Source organism: Temnothorax nylanderi, unplaced genomic scaffold (genome assembly GCF_030848795.1).
Source record: "Temnothorax nylanderi isolate EJ_2023f unplaced genomic scaffold, tnyl_v1.0 TNYL_tig0070_pilon, whole genome shotgun sequence".
Lineage (NCBI taxonomy): Eukaryota > Metazoa > Arthropoda > Insecta > Hymenoptera > Formicidae > Temnothorax > Temnothorax nylanderi.
This window is the reverse complement of record NW_027249132.1, coordinates 887,695-900,697: the sequence shown is the minus strand read 5'-3', so window position 1 is coordinate 900,697 and position 13,003 is coordinate 887,695. Positions and strand designations below refer to the sequence as shown.

Sequence of the window (13,003 nt, the reverse complement as noted above, 5' to 3'; positions counted from 1 at the left end):
TTCTATCTGTCTTAAGAAATTGACAATACTTATTCGATCTTTAAATTTATGATATTTGTCATTGTGTCATTTTAAGTAACAAAATTATTGTGATATCAATTAATTTGTAATGCATTTAATATAAATAATTCAGCATTAATATATCTCTCAACGTTTTGATAATAGTATAGTGGTATTCTCGGTATTTTCTCGTAGAACATCCGTTTTGAAACAATACAAGGTACTCAAGATGAGAGTTCTCCGTTGGTTCTCGCATAATGAGGGTGGCCTTGTTTCATCTCTCCATTATGAAAGGTTTTGATAAGGATGTCTCTAGGTGTCCAACTAGACGAGAGTCCTTACAATGAGAGCAGAAGAGAAAAAGGAAGAGAGAAAAGAGAGAGAGGAGAGAGAGAGAGAGAGAGAGAGAGAGAATCGCCATATAAGCTCGTGAACGATATGTATCCTTATATCTTTTTCGGCTCACGATATTAAATAAGAGGAAATGTAGCACAAAATCATTTAAGCCACTTAATCGACTGTAAAAACTCGTAAATCTCGTAAAAACGTTAGTTTTGATCTTTCATGCCATTTATTAAAAGCAATATTAATTTCGCGGATCTTTTATTAATACATAATGGTTAAAGGAGACTATTAATTTATGATTATATTAAACGAGACACTCGTTTGTATTTGCGCCGTGATTCTTGAAACCGCAAATAGCACTTTATGACAATGCTACGTTCTATATAAAAGTAAGGCTCTTATTTAACTCGTTACGGGCCTCTCATACAGCCTCGGTCTTTCCAATTTGTTTCTCTTTATGAATTAAAGCGATTCAGGTTGAAGCGCAACGTTGAAGTATTGTTAACGGCGAAATACGGAAATGCATCTCCAGGGACAAATAATCCGAAAGAGGAGAAAATATTTCCAGCGGGATTCGAAGAATTATATTGAAGCCACTTTCAAGAGGTTCGACGAATTTTATCAAAGTTATTGCTATTGCTGGAAGAAACTTGAAGGTACACCACCATCGCCGTTTTATATGTTCAAACGAGGATGGCGTGCTCACCACGGTTTCTCAAGTTTGGCCATTAACCGTATTGTTTTCACCCTCAAAATTGCTTTGACCTTTACGGTAAAATAGGTTTCTCTCGAACAAAATTAATATTTATCTGAGCGATTTACTTTGATGAATAACGTCGCACTTTTTTTAAACAATATTTTTCACTGATATACTATTTTTCTGAGTATAATGTACGATATGTTTACCATGTACTTTCTTTTTTCTATTTTCTATTGAATAAAGGTAAGAATTAATTATTGATATAGCAAATTTTTATCAAATTTTATGAAAAAATGTCTAATATTTTTTTTCTCGTTAATGCATTTCCGCGTAAATAAAATATTTAAAAGCAATCCCAATAAGGGATTTTAAAGACATTTTAAAATAATGAAAACATCATAAATCAGAATCATAAGACATCCTTCCGACAGTTCTATCAGACGCTTTCGAGATTTAAAGATGTCTTTCAAATGACTTGAAGAGATATTATGTTTTCTGAAACATAATGTATATTTAAACATAAAGTGAAAAAATAAAACACATCGATATTTTTTCTTGTTCTTTACTTCCTTTTCCTAATAGTCATAATTCGCTTCAAAATAATAACGAGAAATAATATCTATCCTCTTATGAAATGTCAAAATCAACACGTTCCTGTCTCAATATTCTACAATTCGTTGAAAGTTTAATTAGGAAGTTTAAAACGTATATTTACCTTCAATATCGACCGGTCATTGTAAACTTAGAAACTTTACGAAAATTTAAAAATTCCCTGACAAATAATTTCTCAACGATCTCTATTGAATAATTTTCTATTTGATCCAATTCAAATCCAATTTAATTTGGTTAATTTGTTAACGTTCTTTTTATTTTTACCATATCTTTTTACTATATTTTTTTTCATTTATTCTTATATAACATTTTTGATTTATATAAATTTACATTTCTTTTATATACATCTAATAAATTTTTGAAAAGAATAGTACCTTTGGACGGAAACTATCACGAATTAAAAGGAGAATCGATTTGGCATTTAAAAAATCGGAACGCTTCTTAAAATGCCAAGCATACCTATTTTAGACCCTCGAGAGTTTTAAGAATCTGAAAAAAACATGAAGGAACTTTGCTCGAGACTTACGACTTCTCTTTTATTTTTGTTCTTCAAATTTTAAGGATTTAAAACTATTTTTGGTGTGTTACTGGTGAATAGGTATCTGTTTAAACAAATTATCGTTGCTAACTGGTTCGTTTTTATCTGTTAGTTGAGGTTTTAAATATAATGTAAAGAATTTTAAGCATATTTCAAGTTGCTCTAAAGTACTTTGATGAAATAAACTAACTAGCTAACAAATTTTTTTCTCTCTTTTCGTTAGTTTTTCTTTTCTCTAATTTCACATACGCATTTTCTCCTCTAGCGCATTTTACTTTTAATATTCTAACTTAATTTATCTCGTGCTAATATTTTCTAGACTCTTCTGGTACAATAAAATTTATAATTTAATTTTTCGTTTCGAGATAACATTCCATGTTGCTGCTTCATAACTTTATAACTTGCAGGAAAAATATATACAGTTATAAGTTATTTAATTATTGTATCTCCTTGCAAAATATCACCATTGGTCATCACAGCTAATATCCAGCTAAATATGGCTACAATTGTGACTCTCTGATGGTTGCGGTAATAAATTCAATAATAATCCGACGCACTGACAAAGCCGTTACTGTTGCACAAATACAGTAAGCACGGCAAAATACGAAACATTTACAGTCCGATATATTGCGGTTCATCGCATTATTCGACGGATTTACGATAGCCCGCTGTTGATGACGAATGACAATAGGATTTTTCTGGGAAGGAAGAATTCGCGTTTACCCTTTTATAGATTGCGCGATCCACTATTCCGACTGAGGCTCAGCATTGTCCACCATATTTTTAGCGGCATTCGAGCGGCACGCTAAACTTATACGGAATACGGGGAAATGTCAGAGCGAGCTTATTTTCTCGTGGGACGAAGTTATCTGTAGACGGGAAGCCGTTCAGTCTGCTCCTCTTGTGAGCCTAGTTATATCTTGCCCGGAGATGTATTTCAATTCGGTCGAAGATACTGTCTCTGCTATTTCATATGGATCTCCCTCCTTCTCCTCCCCTTCTCTTCCCCCTTTTCCTTCTCTTCTTCTGGCTTTCTCCTGGGAGACGTGGATCCCGCGAAGGATTGTGCGTGGGTTGTGCAGGGGTTGAGGGGTGGTATACGCGAGGCACGGAGGCGTTTAGTTCGGTGCGGCACTTTATCCCTTAAATACCCAGAGGTATTCTTCCCACGGAATTGTAGGTCTCCTTCTTTCCTCGACTCGCTGAATGGCCCTGGATATCCTGGGAGGATAGAGAAGTTACCTCCATGCTCTCTCTCCCTCTCTCGTCCCCCCCCCTCTCTCTCTCTTCAACCTGTCTTTCTCGCTCTCGTGCCTTTTTTCTCCGTTTCTGCTCGCGAAGCAATTTATACGCGCCTCCGCCTCGCAAACAGCCGCCCATTACTCGACGACGATAAAGCTCCCCGAGCTTTGCGAACGCGTCCGATCTTGCATGCGCAGTCGCGGGTTTTCGGAAATTTATTGCATTGTCCACGAGTTAAGAATCATAAGGAACATTGTTGTTCTAAGAAACATCGATCCGCGTTCGCCGGTTATTTATATAAATCTCCACATTTCCGATCCACGCTTTGCGATCGCTTTTGCCGATCATAATTTTGATGTTCTATGTACCTATAACGTGTTGCGTGGATTAAACGATATTAACGCTCCTTGCGTGAATCAGTTTTCTCGATAAGGAGGAAAGCCGTATTAACGTGCAATTGAAAAATCTACTTCGCAGTACACATCTTGCTGAATCTCCACTTTCATCGTCTCCCCCCACATTTCTGCTCTTATCATATATACTTTCCTTCTTGGTACGGTACTATTTAGGGACACGCAAGCGAAATAGCGTAATGACACACCGCGAAATCTAAGGTACATCTCGGACGACGAAGTTATGCTGGACTTTTCCTCTATCGCGACATTTACAACTAGTGACTCTGTAAACGTAATAAACCGTGTAATTTTTTTCATATAATTTGTGCAAATATTTAGAATTTTAGATAATCATAAAATCCTGTAGTTTCTTGTATTAAAAATTATCTCCGTACTATAGTATTAATCCGAAAAAGTGTATAGTTACACTATTTTTTTTACTACAACTGATTATAATTTTATAGCCCGAATCGCTAAACCTGGCATCATAAACTTAAAAAAAAATTCGGTGCGCATCATGCACCCATAAATTCTTATATCGCACCTTGGAGTTTATGATTCGAGACTTGATTGTAAAACTGGCTTTAAATCAAAAGTATTTGTTTCGTTCGAAGAGTCACGAATAGACGGGATAATTGCAAGCTCTTGAACGCCTTCAGCAATTAGAGAGACGAAAAATTTAATTCGCGTCAACTTTATCTCTATATAGATGAGATTTCTACGTAAATGAGATCTCGTATTTTGTCTTCGACTGTGGATTACTTATTAATTTACACATGTTTTCTAACATCAGTCTTTCTCGCTAACAAGATATATTCATTTAAGTAAACAAATGTAGTAGTTCAAAAGCATAAAAATGGTTAAAAACTGTGAAGGCGTGAAAATATAAAATTTATATTAAAAAATTATTGCTATAGGCAATAAAATCTCGTTCGATAATCGAACGAAAAATGTCAATATTTATTTATTTATTCTGTTTTATGTACATATCAGTTAAAATATTTATTTATTACAGTGTTCCAATATCTCACATTTATAGCTTCACAATTTTTAAAATAATGTAATCTTTAATAATATAGTATATGTTCCTTATATAAACGATCCTTACAAAGAAAAGAACTCGTGTACGCGCTCTGCCATCGAATATTTTCGCGATATTGGCTATTCTTCATTGTACAGACACTCGCGCGACACCGACTGCACTGAATTCGATAATAAACCCCGTGTTCCCTTCCTTTACAGCCTGCGCATCAACCACTTCACACATAAACGCCGAGATTCTATTACGGCGCTACGGTGGCGGCGCGGGGGCCTTAATTCCACTCGCAGTTTCGCCGTACGTTATCATCGTACCCGCCCGCCTATCCGCCGCGCCGCGCGCCGGTGCACAAAACGCGAGATCGTTCAGACGTCGTGTTTAATGTTCGGGGCAGGAGAAACCTGGAACGCGATTAATCTCAAGGCACGAGAACTCGCCCGGTGCAGTTCCTTGCACTGCACCGTACGGTTGTAACGATCGCGGCAGAGACGAGCGCATCCGATGCCGCGCCTCGCGCAGCGCGAAATTGTGGCAGCTCATCTCTCTACGTATTTCTCTCTCTCTCTCTCTCTCTCTCTCTCTCTCTCTCTCTCTCTCTCTCTCTCTCTCTCTCTCTCTCTCTCTCTCTCTCTCTCTCTCTCTCTCTCTCTCGCTTTTTCTATGTTGTGACTGCCTCACCCTTCACTTTGCTTGTACGTGAAAAAGCGAATCACTCGGTCGTAAAGCTCCCGGCGAGCTGATTGTGTACCGGTGATAAAAAGAGCGACAATTAAAGGCGACTATAAAGGTGACTGCGATCCAATGATCGCCCATCAGGGTGTATACGCGATATCGCCCATGAATTTCAGCGAAATTTTTATGGGTCGGAGGGAGGTTGGCTAAGGGTGGGGACGATTCCACAAATGCACGTCGTTTGCATTCAGCGACAATGACAAATTTAATAGCCGCGTTTCGCGGCCCGCCTGACAATTACGATGACACCCCGTATGCGCGAATAACGCTATACGTTCAGCCGGTCTGGTTATCGGGTGCGATAAAAAATGATTAGCGCGTGAAGATTACGTCGCGATGCGACACGGCTTTGCCATTTTCGCGTTTACAGAGCGCGCGAGCTCGCGTATATAAAATATAAAGAGACCGTAGAAATAAAATTTTAATACACGCATGCGATATTTGTGCGTCGCCATGGATACGGCAGCGCATGCAGCCACGAGAACGACGCATTCATAGTACGTGCTCCAATTTTTTGCTAGAAGACTGCAACTGCTTTTGCTTTCATTATCTCATTGCGGACTTACACGTACGAAACGACCAATCATTGATGATCGTTGATTTTCTATCAATCGACCGGCGCCACTCGTTTCATGCAATTGCAACAATATCGAGTTTTCCATTTACGATCACGATGATTTTACACGAGCGGTTTGCGCTGTTAAAACTCTCTTGAACACAATATGACGCGGACGACCTTCGTGATGGATTAGGAGCAAATCGGATTACAACAAATCAGTGGGGGGCTTACTTCGCCGAAACATCATCAATTGCTATTTTATCGACCGATTATCATGTTGGGTTTAATTGAAGAGCGTTTGAATTTTGCTGGTCATAGAATTCCAATTATTATATCCCTTGTTACTCCCATATAAAGCATAATTTAATTTATCCCTTTCTAAAAGGGATTAAAAAATTGCATTAAAATAAAAGCGTGGTAAATCGTTTAATAACACGTTAGACTTTTTGCGCTTTGTTGCTTTCTCCCAAGAAGAGCTTTTTTCCGTCGTTTGAACACGGCTTAATCTGTTCCTTAACGACCTCGGCTATGGGGACATTGCACGCTCGATCGGCAGGTTAATTTGGCCGCAATGAAACCAGCCCCGGCCATTTCCCAGGGGATCCCAATACAAGGGATTTGGAACGAGCCGTAAGTCGGATTTTCGCTTAGCGATATCAGCTACGTCGCACACCATTGATTGGTGGCACAATTCCAAAGTGCCCTTTAAAACTGTTCCATTGCTGTATAGAATAGTCCACACTGTCATTTAACGGTATCTTTTGTCGCTTTTTGTTTTTTGGACACACATTTAGTGAACACGCAAAGAACTTTTTTGGCGACAAAGCATAAGAGTTGTAGCATATTGTTTTCTTTCTTTTTTTCATAAGTTTAATGTAAAATCAGCGCAATTTGTTATAATGCATTAGTAAAAATGTGGTTGAGTTTTATATATGAAATAATTTAGCTAATGTACGTATACACACTTACATTGTATATAATGTAACATAATAGAGACATAAATATAATTTATCTATGTTTATCATATATGTATGTATATTTATCATATATGTATATTATATATGTGTATTCCTATACATATGTATATATATATATATATATTCAAGGAATAGCTTGCGGAGTCACGATCGATAGTGTAATTTTGAGATGCAATCTGGATAGGGATGTGCGGCTTAATGATTACAAGATATTAGCTAGGTACCTGCTGCATGATCTTCCGCAGAAAGTCCTTCATCATATTCGATGTGAACACACCATATTTTTCGATATACAATCTGGAAAAGAAATGAGTCCCGTCCGTTGATATATAGCGCCACTCAAGGTGTATAAGCGGTCGTAATTCATGCTATTATCAGATCTGACTGCGTGACTGCGTGTAAGCGGATCGCTTGTATAAGAATGAAAAAAGGTACAGGGAAGAAACAGAAGGTCGAAGGAAACCAAGTAGGAGATAATTAATCGTCAATGACGATCTCTTGCCAATCACTAATCGTAATCTTTCAGATTGCCATATTACATTCTTGCGACAATCATAATTTTACTTCGAAAGTTAGAATAGAAAACGAGATAAGGAAGAAAATAATAACAAACATAAAAACTCACGCTTATAAGAAGAAACTAAAGAATAGAATATAAATAAAAGAATATAAGAATGTATTGCAAAAGAATATAAACGTATTCCTTGAACATAAAAACACGTGTTAGAAGTGGGCAGTATTTTGCGAATATCGACCGATGCCTCCTAACGTGTCCTCCGAATTTCTTCGCGCGCACAACAAAGATCGAAGTCCCGACGTGCTCGTGATTTATTTCGTTGGACACTTTCCCGGGAAGAACGTGACTGGAAGTACGGGTTAGCTAGTCCCTTAAATCACTGAAGCGGCACTGGAGAGTCGAAATCGGTATCTTGGCTGCTATATTCCGCGCACGATTGAGCCCGAATGGCGTTTCTACGATGCTCTATCATCGTGCCTTTGTCTTGTGGCTGCAAACGATAGTCCCCTACAAAGTTAGAACCCAATATCGCCATCGGAAAGGAAACGAGACTCGAAATACGTGCGTGACTGTCAGAGAAAATCGCGCGAAAATATTTCCTCGTGCATTACCTCGACATTCCATAAAAGGTTAAAGGAATTTTCTATTCTGAGAAACGCGAAAGAGGGATATTAAAATTTAAAATATATTTCGTGCTGCATAAAAATAACAATAGCCAATTGATAAATATCCTCTTTTAATCTTTTTTATGCGGCTGACATATTTCTATGCAGATTTAATAACGATAGAACTTTTCGATATATACGGACGGCTACCTCTCTTGCGTGAAAGCGGAAGAGGATACTAACGAGACGAAAAGATGAAACGGTCGGTCTCTACGGCGATGTAGTGGGGAGGTAAACTAAGCCAACGTGATTTAACGACATCGTTCAAGATTTTAATACCTCGTTACGAAGAGTCCGATCTCTCGACTTTTTGCGATGTGACGTCTTTAAAGGATCCTTTGAGGCCCAACATTTCCTCGAAAAGCTCACCGGGCGATTCATCTTTACAGCGACGAGCTAAACTTCATTAGTTAACTACGTGCCAGAACTTGGCCAAGATTTTCTTTTCAGGATAGTGGATCTTAGCCGCGCGACTCGTGCAACACGAATCTCTATGCGCGAGATGATCTCCACGGGCGCGGAGATGCATTATTCCTAGGAAACGAGTGTCCGATTTCAGAGGTCTTTCCATGATTAAAGCCCTTCATTTAGCTGTTCGTTTCGTTCCGAAACACAAACGCAAAAGTGATAATGACGGAACGGCGGGGATAAGTATTGATCGCGCTTTGCGGCTGGCCAGTAGTTACGGGCCGGTGTGGTCAAACAGTCGTAATAGAACCGGTCGTGGTTAGCCAGTAGTAAGAGCGTACCTGCGGTCAGACAGTTAGTATCAGGTCCCGCTGCGGTCTGATACGAGCAACTGTTCTACTTCGTCATACTATGCTTCTGTTTTGAAACTTTTAATGGTTGTGTCGTCAGTGTTATTTCAGCTAGAAAATGCAAGTATTATATATATATATATAATTAATTATAAAATATTTTTTTAAAGAAACTTTTTTTTCTTTTATCTTTGAAATAAACTCGCAGTGTTCTTTTATGTGCAGCATTATTTTATATCTCACGTTTCTAACAAACATTAGAAGAATAACATAAAAAAATTATATTGTATATCTACATACATTATACGTATTCTAATATAATACAAAGATATCGAATTACATTAATTATTATTATGATGACAAAATGTATGTAATGTAATCCATATGATAATAATATAATTGATCTGGAATTATTGAGAGGGTGATATATATGGTACAGAAATTACGAAAGTCAAGTTGGTTGTTGTATTTTTTCAAGGGGATGTCGTGTAGGAATAAGCCGATTAAACATTTAAGGCTGAATTGATTTAATATATAATTACGATCTTGAAAATCATGCATGCAAGTAAATTTTTCATCTTGAAATAAAACTGTCTGCCCTAATTGTAAATAAATTAACTTTTTTAATTCGGCGACAATTTTTCTTCGCGTCTGATTAGAAAAGAAGTCGATACTTTATTATGTCCGAATTGATAATTAAAAATAAAAAAAGTATTGATGAAAATTTCATTATTGTTATTTTATTATTAACAGAGTTTTGTGTGGGTGTGTATGTGTGTACAATTGTTTACACTATACATATAATACAGATATATACGTATCTTATTGCATGAAATAAGATATTTTAAAAGCAGACATCGAAGTTAATAATTTTCATTGTTTGCACATAGACAAAGAGAGTTTGTAATTATTTTCAGACTACTTCTCTTCTGTGCGTCTGAGCGAGCTTCAATGATGACATGAATAAAAGATATGAGAGGAGAAATTCGCGTAGAGTAGAAAGTTGCGCCGACGAAGACAAATTGCGTTACAGAATTCTTCAGGGGAAAAATATAAATGATTATACGCAAAGAGCGAAGAAGAATGAGGCTGGAAATAGAGACGTTTGTAATGTACGGCGATTAATCTCCGTGTTTTTCAGATCGAAGACAGGTACCACCTGTTAAAATAACTTACCTGTTGTTTATCAAATAATTTGTCGGTTTATACACAGATCGAAGAAATATTATACCGATATAATTGTTTTTGTTTATTTAACCGTTTAATTAGAGCAAGACTATGTCAATATCTGTTTAATATCCAAGTGTGATAACGTAATATCGACGCTGCAATACGATGTACTTCATTCCGTAACAGGAATGCAGGCGCACGCCGCCGTGCTTGGAGAAACCAGTTAGAACAAACAAGAAGCTCCTAAGCATACAGCCCTCATACTCTGTACTCCGAACCGTTGCGTATATCAGAAACTTGCAAACCGTGGATGCGGCAGAGAAACAATAAACTTTGTTAGTAAGTGGATATAAAAGCGGAAGTGCGGTGGTCCGTATGTTGATTTTTAAGTGAAACTTAAGCATAGCTAATAAAACTCTTATCCAATCGATTGTTTCGCTAAGTAAGTTCGCACCGCGTCGTCTTAGTTCGTTGTATAATAAAAAAATAAGCATATACCTGCTAGTTTGTAACACAACAAGCTTTGCGGCGAAATCTGCAATCTCTATTCTGCGATCGACGTATGCGCGTTTTTTGTTTGATCTAAAGCCAAGGAAGAGACAGGATACGCCTCTCCGACAACCTATGATCCTTGACACCTGGAAACGAGCCAAGCGCAGGTCCCCCGAGGGCGTCGAACTTATGCCGCCGGCAGGCTTCCAAAATTATAGCTCGACTGCGTCAGCAACTACGGTGTTTGTTTTCATCTCGATGTCGGCACACGACGATCTATATACACTTTTCTACATTCTTCACGTCGTCCCATTTCTTTAGTCTCGCCCGTTGTCTCGCAATGACGAGTAATTTCTCAGCAATTAATGAAATCATTCGATGGGACGAGGATGGAAGATGTCTTAATATACGATTCTCGCGCGCGCGTGTATTAAAAGTCGATATTATTTTTGCTAACGGGCGAACATATAACATCAGTTACTTTAATCTGCTCAAAGAAAACGGCATCCCTTGGTTAGTTGCGGCGAAAAGGAAACGGTCGGAATGGTTTTCTAAAATCCGATTACTTCGGCTGACTTAAGCGGATTTTCGTGGAAACTACGTCACGCCCGCGTTTGAAATCCCTTGTGCTTATAAACAAAAAGATGAGGATTTATCTTCCGACGTTTCTTTGTATCCGGTAACAATGAAATTTGTTCCCTTTCTCACAAGTAAGGGTGATTTTGTGTAGGTGTCGCAGAGTTCTTTGATGCAGAAACTGCGCTTTGTACGATACAGGCGCCTTCATTTCTGCTTTCTTCATGAATGATATTGTCTTGAGGATGCATATAAGTGTGTGCATAACATAACAGTATGATGATACAATTAACCAATTTCAATTAAAAAACCATCATTATTTAGTCATTTTATCATTTATAACTTATGTCGGTTTATCTTCTAAATAAATTTTATTATTTATGGAATAAATCTGGTATTACGTTTCTGTCTTTCACCTAATTTATTAAATTAAGAAATCGTTCTTTGTTATCTGTGGTCTGTCATTCACCCTGTCCTAATTTGGTTAAAACACCGCGTAATTTTCCTACAAATTGACCCGGAATATTTTTAGAGATGTCCGATATCACAGTAACTTGTCAATATCTAATACACGTTCCATTTTCTTTTAATTTTAGATTGAACTACCTGATGGCGGGTTTGAGTCCCATGTGGTATCACGCCACGAACGTCGCCTTACACGCCGCTGCGTGCGTCTTAGTCACCAGAGTGAGTCTCGTGGTAGCTGCCCTTCGACCGGGATTCGCAGCACTCGCCGGACTGTTATGCGCCGCACATCCCGTGCATACGGAAGCGGTAAGTGACAAAAGTGACAAAAGTGACGAAATGTTCTGTGAAAAGAATGAGAATATTTTGTCAAATATAACTCTAGTTTTACAATCTAATTTTAAGCGAGACAGACTGTTCTCCATGGAGTTTAGTCGATCAATCGTTATTCTACAGCTTCGTTTGTTTACCGTTAGCTGATATTCAATAGCATATTCGCGAACATGTACTTACGCGTTGCACGGTTCACAGCACAATGGCAAATTCATCCTAAACCAAACAAAACAACAAGATTAGTGGAGTCCACTCGCCACATAACCGCTCTGCGTGCGCGAATAGAGTCTGGCTGATCCGCTTTTCCTAAGTGCATAAACGTAATTAGCCTAATCTTATTATGGCTATGATCGTGAATCGTGACGGACAGAATTTGAAGCGTTCGTCCATGTCGCCGAAGAGAGAGAGAGAGAGAGAGAGAGAGAGAGAGAGAGAGAGAGAGAGAGAGAGAGAGAGGGGGGGGGAACGACTGTTGCTTCAAGATAGACTTGTTTTTGCTGTAATCAACGTTGGCGCTTATCGACCATAAGAGAAACAATTAGGATGTGCGCGCGTTACTTTAGGTGAATCGTAAGTTTTCTTTTGAACTGTATAAACTGGGAGGAATAGTATTTTAGAGTTGCGAGCTCCCATCAAGTATTTCTGCACGGCATCAGCGAGAATGATAAACTTCGTTGTTAATAATATTACCCTACTTAACCCGCTTTACTTAAGCATATAACTATAAAGCTTTGTCCGCCGTTATTGCACAAATTATGTTATTATGTATGAAAATGGAAGTTTATAGAGCGTTAGATTAGGAAGTTGAGAAACGGCATGGAACAATGCGTCGGTGATCATAATACGACGTTCGTTGAACGTCGAAGTTTACATAAATCGAGAGCAACC

The 13,003-nt window shown here is 38.1% G+C and overlaps 1 protein-coding gene and 1 long non-coding RNA gene across 3 annotated transcripts in view; one reads left to right on the top strand and one right to left on the bottom strand.

Annotated features, from left to right (window-relative positions):
- LOC139773866 (protein O-mannosyl-transferase TMTC1-like) overlaps positions 1–13,003 on the top strand; it is a 166,975-nt gene that overhangs the window by 86,338 nt on the left and 67,634 nt on the right. For both annotated transcript variants that reach the window (XM_071708648.1, XM_071708647.1), the window contains one exon: positions 11,914–12,091. In XM_071708648.1, the coding sequence (XP_071564749.1) occupies positions 11,927–12,091 (165 nt within the window). In that variant the 5' untranslated portion in view covers positions 11,914–11,926. The remainder of the gene's footprint in view (positions 1–11,913; positions 12,092–13,003) is intronic.
- LOC139773867 (uncharacterized) overlaps positions 12,040–13,003 on the bottom strand; it is a 34,061-nt gene continuing 33,097 nt past the window's right edge. The window contains exons 2-3 of the long non-coding RNA XR_011718444.1: positions 12,296–12,331; positions 12,040–12,126 (exon numbers count right to left, since the gene is read on the bottom strand). This is a non-coding gene — a long non-coding RNA (uncharacterized lncRNA). The remainder of the gene's footprint in view (positions 12,127–12,295; positions 12,332–13,003) is intronic.